The sequence below is a fragment of the Microcaecilia unicolor genome, chromosome 8 (genome assembly GCF_901765095.1).
Source record: "Microcaecilia unicolor chromosome 8, aMicUni1.1, whole genome shotgun sequence".
In the NCBI taxonomy this organism is placed as follows: Eukaryota; Metazoa; Chordata; class Amphibia; order Gymnophiona; family Siphonopidae; genus Microcaecilia; species Microcaecilia unicolor.
The window spans coordinates 67,633,621-67,651,484 of NC_044038.1; the positions used below are offsets into that span (position 1 = coordinate 67,633,621).

Below are 17,864 nucleotides of genomic sequence, written 5' to 3' on the forward strand. Positions count from 1 at the left end.
CCTTAGTGTCCTTAGAAGCCACCGGGGGAATAACTTGCAGGTGGGAGATTCAGCCAGGGGCAAGCGGGATCCAGTACAGTGGATGGAGGGTATACCAGTGGAGGAGCAGGTGCGAGCAGGCCTGGGCCATGCTGGGACACTCTAGGTGGCCACAGGGTGCTAGGTGGGTGCAAGGGGTAGTCCTTAGTCATTACATGACAATAGTACATAAAGGTTGTCTGTTCTTGAGTAACAAGAAGCATGTATTGTGTACTGAATACCTGCAGCTGCACAATATAAAAGATGGGGAACAGAGTAGATATTATTAGAACAAAATGTGTTTTGAACAGTTCAGTTGGAAAGATAGTATGAGAACTCACAATGATGGGAGAACACTGGACTCTGCTTAGCTGCACCTGTTTCAATAGAACTGCATCTCATCATCTATCATCTATCCCCCCTTCAATCTGTTCAGAACGCTGCTGCACGTCTCATATTTCGCCAGAACCGATATACTCATATCACCCCTGTCCTCAGGTCACTTCACTGGCTTCCAATCAGATACCGCATTCAATTCAAGCTTCTCCTTCTTACCTACAAATGCACTCAGTCTGCTGCCCCTCACTACCTTTCTACCCTCATTTCCCCTTACGTTCCCGCCCGTAACCTCCGTTCACAGGACAAATCCCTCCTCTCAGTACCCTTCTCCACCACCGCCAACTCCAGGCTCCGCTCATTCTGCCTCGCCTCACCTATGCTTGGAACAACCTTCCTGAGCCCTTACGCCAAGCCCCCTCCCTGCCTATCTTCAAGTCTTTGCTTAAAACCCACCTCTTCAATGCTGCATTCGGCACCTAACCCTTACCATTCAGTGAATCCAGACTGCCCCTATCGGTCCGACCGTTCAAGTGTCTATTAGATTGTAAGCTCTTTGAGCAGGGACTATCTTTGTGAAATTGTACAGCGCTGCGTAACCCTAGTAGCGCATTAGAAATGTTAAGTAGTAGTAGTAGTCATCAGCGGCGTAACTACCTTATATGGCACCCGGGGCAGAGCACACCCCCCTCCTCCAAGCAGTGGGGTGCGTGGAGCAGGCATGTGGCTGTCAGCTCTGCTGGTCCCATGCCCCCTCTGACGTCAACTTCTTGTTCTGGGCAGGGGATTGGTAGAGCTGACAACCGTGCGCCTGCTCCATGCACCCCCTTGCTGCCGGCACCTTTGTTCAGACTGCCCCACCCCCTGCCCTAGGTACGCTAGAATATCTCATTGCTGATTGAGAAACATCAGTGCAATTAAGCAGTTTTGCATTTACCTAATCCTCTATTTGAATGTGATCTGCATGGAAGACTGTGCAATTCAAGAACTGGCTTGTACTCATAGCAACACTGCTGCCAAGATCTACTACTACTTATCATTTCTATAGCGTCTGTCAGTTAATGGCTTAGTGTGGGCACAGTCTGTCTTTTTAAGCCTGTTCCAGTTCTGGAAACACAGGCCAGATGTGTAGCGATTACATTTTATATGTGACTAGTAAAACATGCCCGTTTCTGGAGGAAATGAAATGGGCGCTAGCAAGGTTTTCCTCCCAAACCCCCCCCTCCCTACCCACCCCTTCGGCGTTTTGAACCCACTCACTGCCATTGCTCCGCACCTCGTCAACGCATGCCACCTTCATCCACTGACGCCACTGCTCCGCCCTCGCTCTTTGACGCCACTGCTCGACGCGAGGGTGGGGCCCAGACACAGCGATTTCGGTGGCTTCACCACCACGAACCGGAAGTGCCCGCAGGTACTGACAGTGACGTCATTGTCCTCAGAACTTTGAGGGTGAGTTTTATTACATAGGATGTGTGCAGGGCAAAAGCACATAGGTGAGGAGGAAGCATACATTTTCTGCCTTAGAGCTGTAATGTTTTTATTGTCATTGTTAAGTAGAGAGGGAGACAAGAGACCTAGAGATACATTACAGACAACCATCTTTCCCTCCTCTCTTTTTGGCCGTTCTTCCACTCTCTTTCCTTGGGTATTTCCTCCCTTATGGTAAGGGCATTACCTACTTCTCCAGTCTTACCCCTTCTTCTCCCCAGCTATCCCTCCCTACCCCTTTTGTCTCTATTATCCTCCTTCTGGTCCCTGGCACTCTCTTCCCTATCGTTGGCTCTCTCATAAACATAGTTTTAGGAGACAAAGGAGGCTATGCCTCCTCCCTCCAAATGCTGGTGCTTAATTGGCTTCCCTATTCCCAGGCCAGGACTAGTATGATTTGATCTCCCTCCCTACTAGAGTCTTTTCCCCTCCCCCTCCCCAACTACACCGGTGGTGGGTGGCCCTTCTCCTTTCTTCAGGCCAGGCCAACCCCTTCTCTTTTCTTGGCTCTGTTCCCTGGTTGTCTCCCTCTCTCTCACTTTTTCTTCCGCTCCTCCTGCCAAGTTCAGGAACCTTAATATTGGCACGACAATTTGTACAACTGTTACCAAAATAATAAAGTAGGTTTAAAACAAAGGGAAAAAAAACCCCCAAGTCTCTCCAAGGCCGTCTCTCCCGGCCAGCTTTTGTTTTGGCTGCACTTCAAGCCCTTGCCCTTCCCGTCCGTTGTCATAGCAACGCAGGGCGGGTCTCGCTGCGTGGCCTCGGTGAGGAAGTTTGGCTCTGCCTGCCTTACTGCCTAGACTGCCTCTCGAACAGGGAAAGTACCCATTCTCCCCAGGGGCAGGGCCACCACGCCGCGTGCGCTCACGTGATTTCTGTTCAAGCTTCGGTCGGTGTTGGCTACTTCTCGCGCTTCCTCCTTTACAGAAATAACGCGGGCGCCCGCGAAGAAAAAGCAGGGACGGGGGAACATTTTGCATTTGAAGAAACGCGTTCCCTCTATGCTTGCATTTGGAACTCCCCTCACCCCATAGTGTTTTGTTTTTAGAGCTGCCAAGCAAGTTACCCATGCCAGGAGGGAGACTTTTTGGCCAGTCCTGGATTTCTTCAGGCAATCTCATCCAGTTGCATTATGGGACCCGATAGCATTGCTACACTACTTTGGGATGTAAGTTTAAAGCCAGGACTGGCCAAAAAGTCGCCCCCCCCCCTAGAATGGGTAACTTGGCAGCTCTGTGTTTTTTAAAACTTGAAACAGCGTGGAACCAGCAGTTATCGTCATTTCACACTGAATGTGTGCAATTAAAACATTTACAGCAAAAAAATTCCTAATTTTGCCCACGGTCCTGACAAAATATTTTTGCAGATCTTGCACAGGTCCAACTCACCCTAACGTGACCCCTCACTCCTTTCCTATCCATATTGCCGTTCCTTCTGTTCTCATCATGCATAATCTTAAGGCTCACTTCTTTTTATTCTTCTCAGAGCTGCCAAGTTACCCATTCCAGGAGGGTGGCTCTTTTGTCAAACTCATCCTGATGCATTATGGGACCTGCAGTACTGATTTCAATGGACATAATCATGGACTACAAATACTACACTACTTTGGGTTGTAAGTTTAAAACTAGGGCCAACCAAAAAGTCTCCTGCCTGGAATGAGTAACCTGGCAGCTCAGCCTTCTACCCCTCTCTTCCTGCACTTCCCATATCTTTGTTCCCTTTATTTATTTCCACTTGGAGAGGGATATGAGCATCAGGTTTAAAGAGACAATTGTTTTTAATCACTTCCCAAAACTCTTTGGGTGTGGACTGGTGACAGCTTATGTCCTCCCACCCTGTCCCTCTGTAGCTCTTCCAGAAAAGGAAAGACGTAGGTTACCAATTCCAGGAGGGAGATTTGAGGCAAGTCCTGGATGTCTGACATCATAATCAGCTCATTACAGGATCAGTAGCAGTGATCTGAATAAGGAACTACAAATATCACACTGCTTTAGGCTTTAAGTTTAAAACCAGAGCTGGCCCCCAAACCTCTTGGAACTGGGTAACTTGGCAGCTCTGGATCTTATTTATTTATTTATTTTTTAGGTAGAGTAAGCCCCCCCCCCAAATGATCTGCTCCTAGCATTGTCAGTTTTTATAAAGCTCCTCCCTTGCCTGGCAGGAAGCCAGCCTGGAGACTGTCTCCAATTCATGTTCCTTCCTGTAGGATTCCAGGAACGGGAACTGTGGATTTGTCAGTTATGCCAGAAACAGAGACCTGGGGTCAGGGAAACCTCCTTCCTGAGCACAAATGATCAGACATGTCTTCCCTCCACCCTCCCCTCTGGAACATGAATTTATTCAGTGACTGCTCACTCATTTCCTGCAACACCCGGGCTCTATAAGTCAGCATGATGAGGCACCTCCCTAGGTCAGAGAAAGCAAGAGGGAATCTAGATATGGATGTGCTAACTTACCAGGGTGAAGGTTTGTCCCACCACTAGTATTGTCAAACAGCCTCATGAGACCACACAGACCTGTACCACACTTTCTGAATGCACCCAGTTCAGTTCTGCCCCAGTCCTGCTGATTTGCAGACTCCTCCCTGAGAGTGCCTGTGACCTACATTACAGTGAATTGTCCTGCCAGTGGCATTCAGAGATTTCAGTTCTAGGAGATCAAATGCAGTGACTAATACAGGATTTTCTTCAGTTCTTACACCCAAAGGTACCAAAGGAAGCCAGACCATTAAGGTTTCTAGAAGCTAATACTGGATTAAAAAAATAATCCTGTTTGCATATCAGTTATATTTTATGGATCTGAAGAGGTTAAGATTGGCAAATATTACATGGACTGACTAAGTACCAGTTCTCAGGTCTGCATTTAGAACTTGGGCAGCCACAGATGCTCTCTGTGTTGGGGCACAGAATAGAGTGTCCCCCAGGGTACTCTCCCTGTTGGGGTTCTTCCCTTCTGTACAATATCCATGTGAACCCATTCAAGGGGTGGGGATATCTCTGCGCCTGTGAGTGCAGGCTGTTTCACTATAGGTCCTACACCGATTCTCTTTCTGTCATTGCTGTGGGCACAGCACCACCAGGATTCGGCATGCTTCTTTTAGCATTGGGTTAAGCATATAGCACCTTCAATATTTGATGCCAAAGGCACAAATATTAAGACATATGCATTGAGCATGTGACACGTGATGGGAGAGGATCTCAAGCTATCATGTGAAGAGCCTCTTTTCTCATGAACTGGGAGCCTGCAGAGATGTGTGGCCAGCAAGTAGCTTGTGCCCTGCTGGCAGTGAAGTGAGCAGACAAATGGAATGCCGAAGAATGAGACTGACAGGGATCCCCAGGCCCCACGGGCAAAGACATGAGAAAAGGCCCTGGGATCGGCAGAGAGGACCTGATAGAAGAAATGAGTTCAGGGGGATAATGGCTGACAGGGGTAACTAAGGCCAAAAGGATTTTACTAAGGGGTAGAGAACTGATTGAGGCCAAGGAGGGTCAGTTTGCTAAAGGGTGGAGGGGTGATTGAGGTCAAAATGATGGGGGTGGACCATGGGAGTGGAGGAAGTGATTGGGACCAAAGGACAGGGGTTGCTGGGGGGGGGGGGGGGGGGGATGCAGCATAGACACTGATACCCTGGATATGCCAGTGGAAAAATCTCATTCATTGGAGTGCCTTTGCAGAAATGCAAATATGGGCCTGCAGGTTGATGTAAGAAGGAATCTCCAGAAGATGGGCTCTGAGTGAGAGTCTCTGTTAGGAAATGGGGGTGTTATTAATGATATAAGAAAAATAATTGAAGAACACTTTCTGCTTAATGATAATAGGTAAGTTGCTTTTGAAGCAGCCTGGGATGGAGTCAAAGCCTTTAACAGAGCTACATTTATAAAAATTGTATCATTTATTTATTTATTTATTGCATTTGTACCCCACATTATCCCACCTTTTTGCAGGCTCATAAAACAAAACAATGGAAATGCGAGAAGAGAGGATATTTGAAAACAAATTGATAATGCAGAACTCGTGCCTAAAAGGTATGGGTCTGAAATTCTTTTAAGAAAGTTGACCAGCCTTAGGGGAAGCTAGAAGAGGCTTTAATGGATGAGGTTGCCTTTAAGATACAAAAAAACTAAGCAAACATTTTACAAAAATGGCATTAAGCTAGGTAAGATCCTAGCTTTTAAATTTAAATCTTACCCAAATTACCCTAATATATATGTATAGTTAAAATAAAAAAATGGGTGGGGTGGGAAATTAGCTGCTGTATAGACAGAGGGAATTTTACTAATTTTTACCAGACACTTCATACGGAAAATATATCTGCAGATGAGAATATTAAGATATTTTTTGAGTTTTGTCACCATCTCCTCTGTCATTAGATGATAACTTGAGATAGATAAAGAAATACCTTGAGGAAATAGTATGTTACATTAAAACCTTAAAACACAACAAAGCCCCAGGACTAGATGGTTTCTGTTTGAAATGTTATAAGGTCTTTGCCAAAACCTTAGTGACCCTTTTGTTTAAGTTGATGAGAATTTACTACTGTCGATATATTAGAAGCATAAATCTTGTCAATACCTGTTTTATGTGCAGGAACTACCTGTTAAAAAATTGCTTGTGGCTCCTAAATTTATGCACATGCACCGTGTGTATGCTGACGTTTATCCAACCTGACTGGAGGTGTTTCAGAGAGTGAGATTTGTAATAAGGCATATATTTTATAAAATACATGTAAAAGCACATGAAATAAATCAGCAAAATTGTGCATGTTGAAGGGCAGGTGTAAATGTGCGCAGACATTTTCCGTACACATTCGTTCCCTATTAAAATTGGTGTAACTTATGAGCATTCTTGCCAAACAACTTAGGTGGCCTCATAAAATTACCCTCCTTGTGTCTAGGGGAGAAAAGCTTAGCAACTGAGGCCCATATAAGTGTAGCTAAAAGCCATCCTCAGGGGTGATCTATTTCCTCAAGTTGCTAAAAATGGAACAAAAGAGCACCCTTTAAAAACGCAGGGCAATAGATTTCACCACTAGGCTGGCGTAAGGGTATTAGATGCTCTAGGTTAGGGGTGGACAGCTGTAGTCCTCAAAGGCCACACCCCAGTGGAGTTTTCTAGATTTGCACAATGAATACGCATAAATCTATTTGCATACAATGGAAGCAGCACATACAAATTAATCTCATGCATATTCATTGTGGAAACCTTGAAAACCCAACTGGGTTGTGGCTCTCGAGGACCATGGTTGCCCACTCCACCTCTAGGTGAACCTTCACTTTGTACCCTCCTCAAGCTGTCAGACCCCTGGCCTCCTCCTTCCCCTCCTCTGATAATTTGATAATGATCATGCCCTAACATCACCTCTCCACTAACAATCCTGGGCCTCTTCAAATTGAAAGGCAGTTCTGGAATGAGCAGGCTGAAGATGAAAGGGATTAGACACTCGAGTAATTTAAGGAAATATTTCTTTACGGAAAGGGTGGTAGATTTGTGAAACAGCCATCCGACAGAGGTGGTGGAAACAAGGACTGGATCTGAATGCAAGAAAGAATGGAACAAGCACAGAGGATCTCTGAGGAAGAGGACATGATTGTGGAGCTTAGCCGTTGGTGGGATGGGCAGACTAGATAGGCCAAGTTTTCAAGTTTCTACCTTGCCCATCAAAAGTATGTCTGAGCGGCTTAAACTTTAACAGAAAGGCCCAATAGTTTTTATCTGCCATCATTTTGTATGTTTATGTTTCTTGAAAAAGGTATGCATCAATTTTAAAATGTTAAACTTTTTTCAAATATATCTATATCATTCTATACATGTGGTAGCCCGTGGTGGTCAATAGATTTTAAGCAGCTTACAGCCACACACTGAATGAACTCTAGGGACCTTGTTTACTAAGGTGCACTAGTGTTTAGAACGTGCTAAATGCCAGAGACTACAGTGGCGTACCAAGGGCGGGGCGGTCCGCCCCAGGTGCACGCTGCTGGACGGGTGCAGAGAGCAGCCATGTGCCTGTCGGCTCCGCTGGTTCCCTGCTCCCTCTGCCCCGGAACAGGTCACTTCCTGTTCCGGGGCAGAGGGAGCAGGGAGCCAGCGGAGTCAAGAGCCGTGCGGCTGCTCCCAGCAGCTAAGAAGGCACTGGGGGGGGGGGGGGGTGCATCGTCGATCCGCTCCAGGTGGCAGCCGACCTAGGATCGTCACTGCACTCATATATTCCTCTGGGTGTCTCTAGCATTTGCGCAAGCTAAAAACGCTAGCGCACCTATAGCACGGCTTAGTAAACAGGGCCCTAGATGTTCAGTGCTGGTCCATATAATCATCTGGAAGTTAACTGGGCACCGGCTTAAATTCAGACCAGTGGCCAGTTAGCTCGATGGATAAAATTAGGATAGCCTTTTTGCTACACAACTGGACAGTGTTTGGGCAGTCACAGACAATAATCAGTGGCACTAACTGCTTTAGTGCTGCTGAATATTGCCGAACGGCCAGCTCAGCGGGATTTAACTGTGCAAGAGCCTCTCCTGCCCATTTAAACCCCTTTGAAGATCGGGACGATATGATGAAAACATTTAAAAACACCATTTACCTGGGTAAATGTGCTATTTGAAAACTGTCATGACCTCTTGTTTTGACTTTCAGCTTCTCTTTGTCACCCCCCCCCCCCCCCCAAAATGGCCACCCTAGGCGACCGCTTGAGCCCAATGGTTATGCCGGCCCTGTCCACCACCGCCAAATGAAGGGAATTTTGCCTCAGAGTAGCATCAATATGGAACAGTTTAGCAGCAAAAGTAGTTATTGGTAGAGAAAAGTATATTCTAAATAATAGTGTTGCTATGTACCAGAAACATTACTTCTAATAAAGAAATTTGGACATAGCGCATGCCTCTCTCCAGTAATTCAAAGTGAGTTACGTTCAGATATTTCATGCAGCCTATCCAGTCTTTAATCCCTTCCCCTTCCTTAGAGATTCTCTGTGCTTCTCCCATGCTTTCTTTGAATTCAGATAGTCTTCATCTCTACCACCTCCACTGAGAGTCCGTTCCACACATCCACAGCCCTTTCTGTAAAGAATTATTTCCTTAGATTACTCATGAATCTATCCCCTTTCACCTTTACCGTAACCTCCTCACTCCAGAGCTTTCAGATGAAAGAGACTCATCTTTTGTGCATTTATGCCACAGAAGTATTAAATATCTCTTATCATGTTTCCCCTCTCCTGCCTTTCTTCCAATATATACATGTTTAGAAAAAAGTGCCTCCCCGTATGCTTTAGGTGGCCTCTTCTAAAATTATGTTGAGGAGAAATTTCTAATGGGCTGATGCTCAGAACCAGTTGTGGGCACTAGAGGTGATTAGCGCTGAACTAACACCCACATCAGAGAGGACAGAATGCAAGGCTCTAGCGCGGGAGACAATGAGCGCACCAAAGATTAGCTCAAATAGCATGCTAATGTAGTCAAACGGATGTTAATGAGGTCATTTCCTATTCCCTCCCAATGATCAGAGAACAGTGCACAAAACAAAAATAACACCAGCTCGGAGGATTTCTCAAGATTCTTTCTTTAAAATCTGCCATTTTTTTATATAATTTGGAAGCAGAAGGAAGTCCCTAAGTGCAGCTAGTGAGAGATGAATGTGTGCAATGTCGAGCAAACCCAAAAGTGAGAGCACACATTGGTGCCTGTTTCCTGTGTTTAAATATAAGCATTCCAAGTTTAAAAAAAATTGAAACACTTATATTTAAAGGCGCAGAAAACGGACGCCAAAGTGTGCTTCAAGTTTGGGTTTGCCAAGCACATGTGCACAGGAGCTGAGCTTACTGCAAAACTCTTCTGTCCACGTGCCAAGCACATTCCCCACACCTTGCTTTTGCTTTTACAGCGCACATATAATTTGAATATTATTTCATTGAGCACTGGTGAACTAGGTTTCTGCGCTGTTCCGGCAGTATGGTTTCTGCGCTGTTGGCTTACTGCGAGAGTTCTTAGCATCAACTTATAAGATTCTGAGCTGGTTGCCACAGTCAGGCTTAGGAAGTAACTTTTACACTGTTTGCTATGGATAGATAGCGCATTTTCACTTTCCTCTGAATTACCATTACAAAATATATCATTGGCAAAAAGTCTTTCAGTTTAGTACTTCTATTCCCTGAATAGAGCTGGGAAGGCTGAACAGGAGGAACCTGTGGACCCTCTGTCACTCTAATCAACAGTGTAATTATAGCAGCTTCCCGAGAAATCTTTATTTGCATATCTGATGAAACACTAATGAGCAAAGCAGTATTAACAATGCCAAATGCAACCTGATGATATGGACCCATGTCATCAAAGGTTCATGCCTCAATAAACTGGTTAATTTATAAGATGCCTCTTTGCCATTTTTAATGACACCACCTGTACTTAAGCTACGCTCTCTGATAATCCAAAATTATACAGTGGTAGCACAAGCTGCACCAGAAGAGAACCAAAATCTTATCTCTGGTTTCTATAATGGATGATACCAGCAGCGTAGCCAGACCTGCCATTTTGGGCGGGCCCCGCATTAACCTGGGTGGGCTGTTCTCAACCCCACCCCTACACAGTAATTTTAAAATATTCCCTCCCCCCGGCATTTTCTTCTGTCTCCCTCGGCCTACCTTGGCAGCGCTTTCTCCCTTCGCCATCCCCTCCCTCTCTTCTGACGGCTCTCCCCGTCCGCGTGGTCTGTTTATTTTTAGTCCTTGAAGCGCCGTTCTCCCTCCAGCACCGCACCGGCGATTCCGATAGCCTTTTGCCAGCGTGCGTCGTCGGGGACGGGGCCTCTCAGGCGTGTCCTGAGGTGGGATGCGCCTAAAGAGAAGCCCCGCCCCCGACGATGCACGCTGGCAGAAGGCTATCGGAATCGCCGGTGCGGTCCTGGAGGGAGGACGGCGCTTCAAGGACTAAAATTAAACAGACCACGCGGATGGGGAGAGCCAGCAGAAGAGGCAAGAAAAGATGGCTTGGGTTGGGGCTTGTTAGGGTGGGTGCTGGGCGGGCCTGAAGGAAAAGTGGCTGGGCCTGGGCCCGTCCAGGCCCACCCATGGCTACGCCCCTGGATGATACTAAATAGAAATAAAACAAAACACCAAAAAGAGAACATAAAATTATATCTTTTTTTTAAATTGGACTAACTTAGGGGGTCTTTTATTAAGACTCGGTAGCGTTTTTAGCTCATGGTAGAAATAAGCTGGCAGTAAATGCCGAGATGCCCATAAGAATATAATGGGCGTCTCGGTGTTTAATGCCAGCTGATTTGTACCGCAAGCTAAAAACACTACCATGGCTTAGTAAAAGACCTCTTAATGTTTTTTGACTAGCTTTCGAAATGTATTAGGTTAGTCTAGTAAAAAAGATATCATATAGTAACATAGTAAATGACGGCAGATAAAGACCTGAACGGTCCATCCAGTCTGCCCAACAAGAAAAACTCATTTTACATGGTATGTGATACTTTATACCTGAGTTTGATTTCTCCTTGCCATTCTCAGGGCACAGACTGTAAAAGTCTGCCCAGGCCAGCACTGTTCTTGTATTAAAAGTTCTGAAGCTAACGTTGAAGCCCCTTAAAATTTACACTCCAGCCCATCCCTATCCAGTTACAATCAGGGCGTAGACCGTAGAAGTCTGCCCAGCACTGGTTTCGCTTCCCAATTACCGGCGTCGCCATCCAATCTCTGCTAAGATTCTGTAGATCCATTTTATCTTCTTTTTTTTGCTTTGTTTTATTTCTATTTATTCCCTTTAAAAGTGGACTAATACAGTTACCACACCAATCACATAGATGTGTCTGGTTAGTATGAGACAATTTGGGCTGCGAGGAAGCCCTGCCACTGACCTGTCTCATGATGTTGTAGGTATCCAGCTCCTTCTTGCCGTGCAGGAACAGGTAGATGAGACGATGCACCATGTTCACATTTCCTTGGGCCACAGCAATATGCAGAGCTCTGAAACAAGACACAGAGGTTTAATCCCCATAGCCAGAAAGCAGTAAACACCACTCCTGTGCAAGAGCCAGGCTTAATTATGCTGCTTCAGATCTGATGTGTCCCCTGCTCAGGGCATGGTCAGACATCGAGCATACTCTGAATGCTTATACGATCACATTAACTAAAGAGCTTTCCAGCCTCTTTTCCTGTTTGGATATAGGGTGCCCCCCCCCCCCCCCCCCCCCCCCCCAGTTAGTATTGCTATTTTGGTAATAACTGAAATACTGACACTACTTCTTAGATGGTTGATTCAGTCCCGGGTTTGCCCCACTGCATGCAAAGAAATCTAATCCTAGTTTTCTTAAGGGATTCAGGTTGACATACATATCCATGCATCCATAGGGCAACAACAGGGCTGAATCAGCCTGTCCTGGTGGATCTGGTGAGGTGGCAGCTTAAGATCAAACTCTTCCCACACCCCCAGAGCATCACTAGAGTGACCCTAATCACTAGCAGGGAAATAGATTTTCAGAGATTGTGTGCTTGAGCAGCGTGAGATACTTCAGAGAGAGGAAGCTCCAGCTGCAAAGAAGGGCAGGGTGTTACAATAAAGCGAAACTTTATGTCAAGACGCAAAGATGGGGGGAAGACGAGGGACGGGAGGGGCTCAGGGTTCCAGTAATTGTAGACTGTCTGACCTCACATCCTGGCTGAGGGAGCGGCAGACAGGGCACAGGTGTGGTAAAAGGCAGGGGAAAGAGCTTTGTGTAGTAGGTGGAGAGGGTGCTCCCTTTGGATTCTCCTTTTGTGGTGCTGCCACAAGAACAGTGTTAGAAAATTTATTTTTTTAAATGAAAGATAATAGTGTTATTCACTGCCATGAATGGGAACGAGCCTGAGTTTTATGATTATTGATTTTAGCTCTGAAAGTTCCTTCTGTAACAGCCACATTGCAAAGTGAATATCTGCCAGGGCTGGTACAAGGGTACTAGGTACCCTATGCAAACCTTCAGCTTTGTCCCCCCCCCCCCCCCCCCCCATTTCAAGGCTTTTACAAATAAACTCAACCATCATAATCACCCCTCCACACACACCACCTTTCCCAGTAACAGCAAACAGTTTGAACAGCGTACTTTTAAGTATTAAACTTTGTTTTGTGTATTTATACACAGTTATCAAAAGGTCTCCCAAAGTTAGGTGCATACTAAGCGTGGCTTCTATAACGGCAGTTGCGCATTCCACTGCTGTTATAGAATATGAGCGTAAGTCCACATTTACGCACCTAACTTTATTCATGAGCACTTATGTCAGACCAATGATTGGTGTAAATGCTCGCACCTAACTGAAGGCAGTTAGGTGTGTAAAAGTTGGTATTCTATAAACTGCGTACTCAACTGCCTGACCTGCCCATGCCCTCCCAGGTCCACGACCCCCTTGGCGTTGCATGCTCTGGAATTTGAGCATGCAGTTACAGATACTGACAAGCGCCACTTAACACCAATTATAGCCAATAATTGATTATTAGGACCAATTAGCATCTAATTAATCTATTAAATTATGCTAAAAGTTGTGCATGCAAAGTTGTGTGCTAGTTGAAAATTGGGGCGCACAGCTTTCTAGAAGTAGGGGGAATAAGGGTAATTTACAAAAGTAATTGTCCAGGCTAATTAGCTATGTATCTGGGCAACTGGCTATTTGAAACATTGCTATCATCCTGTTGGTAAAAGTATACGCTGATGGTTCTCTATGTTTGTTTAGTGGTCAGGGGATTTCTTGTTTTGCTCTTTGCTGCTGCTGCTGCCGTTCTAGGCCAGCACTTCTCAACCCAGTTGGGGCACAGCCTTCCAGTCAGGCTTTTAGGACATCCACATTGGATATGTATGAAAGAGATTTGCATACCAAGGAAGCAGGGCATGCAAATCTATGTCGTGCATTTAATTGTGGATATCCTGAAAACCTGACAGGATGGGTGTGCACCAAGGACTGGGTTGAGAACCCCTGCCCTAGGCAGCCAACTATTCTGCCTAATGTTTAAGCCAGCCCTGGATTTTGCAAGTGTGTCAAGAGTATTTTATATTTATGTGACTGTGTTTGAGACAGTCCATAGGAAGCCTATAGTTTAGGTGTTTGTGTGTGTGTGTGTATCTCTATGTGAATGAAACACTGTGAGTGTACTAAATGTTGCAGGAAGGATATATTGTGTGTGTGTGCTGTAGAAAGAATGTAGAGTCAGAAATTGTGGTGAATTTGGTCTCTTACTGAAATTTGTGGCACTATTTCTGTTCACAGGAGGCAAAAGGAGATTGAAGATCATATCTTTCAATGCATCCTCAGATTCCATGGCCCCAAGGGGAAGCTGTACGGTATTGTGGTTTGGGGGAGTTCCCCTGCTCACTTTTCACAATATTTAGATTTACATTTCCCATTAATGGTACCTGATGGACAAACAAAACCACAGACCATATGCAGGGCAAATATTACAGTAAACATGCACACAGACAAACATTCCCCAGGAAGCTTGCACTGATGTTGCCTGTACTGTACTTGTTCAGTGGTGGGGCAGAATGTGTGTGTTTGTAGCTGTCTCATGGTGAGGCAGTGTGTTTTGAGGGAAGCTTGCACTGCTGCTGCCTATACTCTATCTGTGCTACAATGGGGCAGTGTATGGGTGTGGGTGTAAGGGAAACTTGTAAAGCTGTACCTATTCTGTGATGGGGCAGTGTGTGTGAGAGAGAAGCTTATGCTGCTGCCGCCTGCAGGGCCACTGAGAGGCAGAGCTTGGCCCAGAGCAGGACCACCTGCACTGCCGCTACGCTGTATCCCCCCCACAATCAGGCCGCCCCCCCCACACTTAGGTCCCCACCCCTTACCTTACCTTCCTGTGTCAGTGTCACTCTGCTCCACCCGGGTTATCGTGTTAACGCAATCATCCGGGTCCTGGCACACTGGAGCAGGAGAGAGGCAGACCCGAAAGCAGGCAGGCAGGAAGAAGCCTGCTCCAATGAAACCTTGCCAGTGCCCGGCCCCCCTCTCTTGGAGGTCGAGCCCAGGAAATCTTGTCCCCCTTGCTACCTCCCTTGGTGGGCTCTGGCCGCCTGTGCTGTGCCTGTGCTGTAGTGAAGTAGTATGTGTGTGCAAGGCAAGATTTCTTAACCAGTAGTGCCTGTACCCCCAAGGGGAGCGGGAAAAGGTTAAATTGATATGGAGATGGGTCTTGAAATCTGAGGCAATTTAGTGAAACTTCTAGACAGAGTGTAGTATAACTGTGTACTACTATAATTTTAGAGATATGTTAGCAGTTAGCACTGTCAGTGGCTTCAGCAACATGTGTAGCTGTGAGTAGTCACTAGTGGACCTGTGGTTTAGGAAGAGGGTGTGAGGGTTTCATTGATTAGTTCAAGGAGTACAGAAACCAAAAAGATTAAGAACCCCTGGTGTGAGGGAAGCTTGCATTGTTGCTGCCTGTGCTGTACCTGTTCTGTTACAGTGCAGTGTGTGTGTGAGAGACAGCTGAGAGAAGCCTGAACTGCTGCTCTCTATATTGTTCTTGAAAGCTACTCTGCCCCTTCCTCCTGCTCTTTTCTGTGTGATTCCTCCCCACAGGATTATTCCTTACGTGTCTCCATCCTCATCCTGCTTGGATGCCATTGAAATATCTGTGGCCAACTGGTTCTCCGGGGGGTAAAGGAGTGACAGGTGGGCCCATGACCCCAAGATGGGGCCTGGCAGTAGAGGGTATGATGTGACAGGATAGAGAGGCAAATTTGGGGGAGACGCAGGAGCCTGACACACCTGAGGGGAAAAATAAAGAATAAAATCATCATAATATCATAGCAAATTGTTAAAATATAAGTCATTACATAGACATCTTAACATTTCCTACTGATACACAGGCAGCATGTCCCAGAACTCAGCCTCAAAACCAAGGTCATTACCAGAGGAGCTTAACTCCTGCAGCAACCTCTAAAAATCAACAACCTGACCTTCATGACCAGGGTCACTACCAGAAGAAGTTAAACCCTCTTATTATACACAGGGAGCCTCTCCCTAGACACAACCAGGACAGCTCTCTAGAGCAGACAGACAGACAGATACATATATCAACCTACCCTCTCCATCCCCAATTCCCAAAGTATTCTCTTCTAGTGACATACACAACCACCTCTGTCCCTGATTCCTGATCACTCTGTTTCTCGGGTTACTTTGGGGCACTCACCTGGGTAATAGTGAGGCCAGTGCGGGAAGCTGACAGTCACATATGGAGAATAATAAGCAGTGGGGTGAGGGCAACCCTCAGGGGCATATTGTGGCCCTTCTGTATTCTCATGTTGTGATCCTTTTGCCTTCTCACAGGCTGCTTCCTTACACTCCTCAGTTTTGGGAACTTTTCCTATGCTCTGAGGGGTCCTCTCACTGTCCTGCACTGTATGGCGCCTTTTCCTCAGGGGGAGAGACGCTTGGGGCTTCTGCAGGCCTGCTGTCCCTCTGGTTCTTTGCCACCTGGGTGCCGCTCTGATCCAGGGCCTCCAAGGAACTCCCAGGTTGAGTCCTGTTGGGGGTCCTAGGACCCCTTGCTTGTGCAAATTTGTATCATATGCTACCTCTCTGTCTGGTTTCGGCTCTGACTTTGCTTTCCACAGGACACGGGAGGTCCATTGCGACAGGAGACTGGTGACATTTCCAAGGGGGTCCCTGTAATGGGAGGCTGGGGACCGTTCTGAGGGGCCCTGCGACAGGAGACTGGGGAAAATCTGAGGTGCCCCACCTGTGACATGAGGCTGGGGACAGTTTTGACGGGCCCCTTCTGTAAAAACAGGCTGGAGACATTTTGGTGTGGCACCTTCAGAGCTTTGTGCCCAGCAGAAGACTATTTTGGGGAGTCCCCCACTTGGCAGATGCTGAGTCTCTGGAATCATGTGAGCCCCTGGAACAGGGAGTGCAGTAGGCACTGGCAGATGGGTGGGCAGTGAAATGGAAGGGAGGGGTTTTAGTTCACTTTCAGAGCCTTTAATTCCTGGAGGGGTACTCTGGCACACACTGTGATGTTGGGGTCTTGTGGGTGAGTGCTCCATCAGCTCCCCAGCCTCCATATCTTTGCTGCTTTTCCTTGTCCTGAGGTCTAAAGGAAGGACACTGCAGGCTCGTTCCTTATCCATCACCCCTGGCTCCCTCTCTGCCTCCTGCCTCTGCACGGCTTTGCTCCTCGGGCTCATCCAAGGCTTTAGCCTCTGCCAGCACTACTCCAGTTCTTGGGATCATCCAGTCAAGAGACACCCCAAACCAGCTCCTGGGATGTCAGCAGAGATTTGATGTTGTAAAGCATGTCATGAAAGGGTCATTGCTACAGAACTCAGTTACACAGATAGAGCCTCTCCTCCAGCTCGTCCCAGCTTGTCTCACTGCCAGCAAAGTGTCTTGAGGTCAGAGGGAAGACTCCGTGGGAGGACAGGGCTAGGGGGTTCCCAGCGATCTCTCTCTGCACTGTGATCCCAGAAGTGTTCTGTCCTCTCTTCCTCTGTGCAGAGCCCTGTTCCTCCTGCTTTCTGCAAGTTTCTGCCGGTGCAGTTGTCACTCTTGCAATGGGTCGCTGTGTCTGCTCTGAGGTCCTCGCTCACTCACTCGCTGACTGCCTCCTCCTCTGGGTGAGCCTCGGCTCTGGTAGGGACTTCCCCTGCTTTTCTCCTGAATCTGAGGTACTTTTCTCAGAGCTTGCACCGCCTCTTCCCTGAAGGGGTGCTACTCCTAAACACCTGCCCTGCTGCTCCCAATGCTGGGTTTTGAGGGACTGCTCAGAGCCTCCACCCCCACTACCACCACTCTCAAGCCAGAACAGGGGCTCCCAGGATAAGGTGTAAAATCTAGAGCTACGGTTTCTTCAGAATATTTCCTGCCTGGTGTCCTACAGCTCCCCCGTTTCTTGTTTACAGTGGTTCAGCCTGAAGGAAAAAAAAAGTTACAAACAAGATCAAAGTTTGGGAGCAGGAAAAGCTTAGGGCAAAGGCCTCTGACTAGGGTTTTCTGATGCCCAACTATCATATATTTCCAGTATACAGGAACTCACAGTGTCGCTGCTAGA

The 17,864-nt window shown here is 46.8% G+C and overlaps 1 protein-coding gene across 1 annotated transcript in view; it reads right to left on the reverse strand.

The window, feature by feature from the left end:
* The window catches only part of LOC115475746 (B-cell lymphoma 3 protein-like), a 41,768-nt gene extending 24,374 nt beyond the window's left edge, over window positions 1–17,394 (reverse strand). The window contains exons 1-3 of the mRNA XM_030211703.1: window positions 16,005–17,394; window positions 15,405–15,580; window positions 11,698–11,806 (exon numbers count right to left, since the gene is read on the reverse strand). Coding sequence (XP_030067563.1) covers window positions 11,698–11,806; window positions 15,405–15,436 — 141 coding nt within the window. The 5' untranslated portion in view covers window positions 15,437–15,580; window positions 16,005–17,394. The remainder of the gene's footprint in view (window positions 1–11,697; window positions 11,807–15,404; window positions 15,581–16,004) is intronic.
* Between the last annotated feature and the right edge of the window lie 470 nt (window positions 17,395–17,864).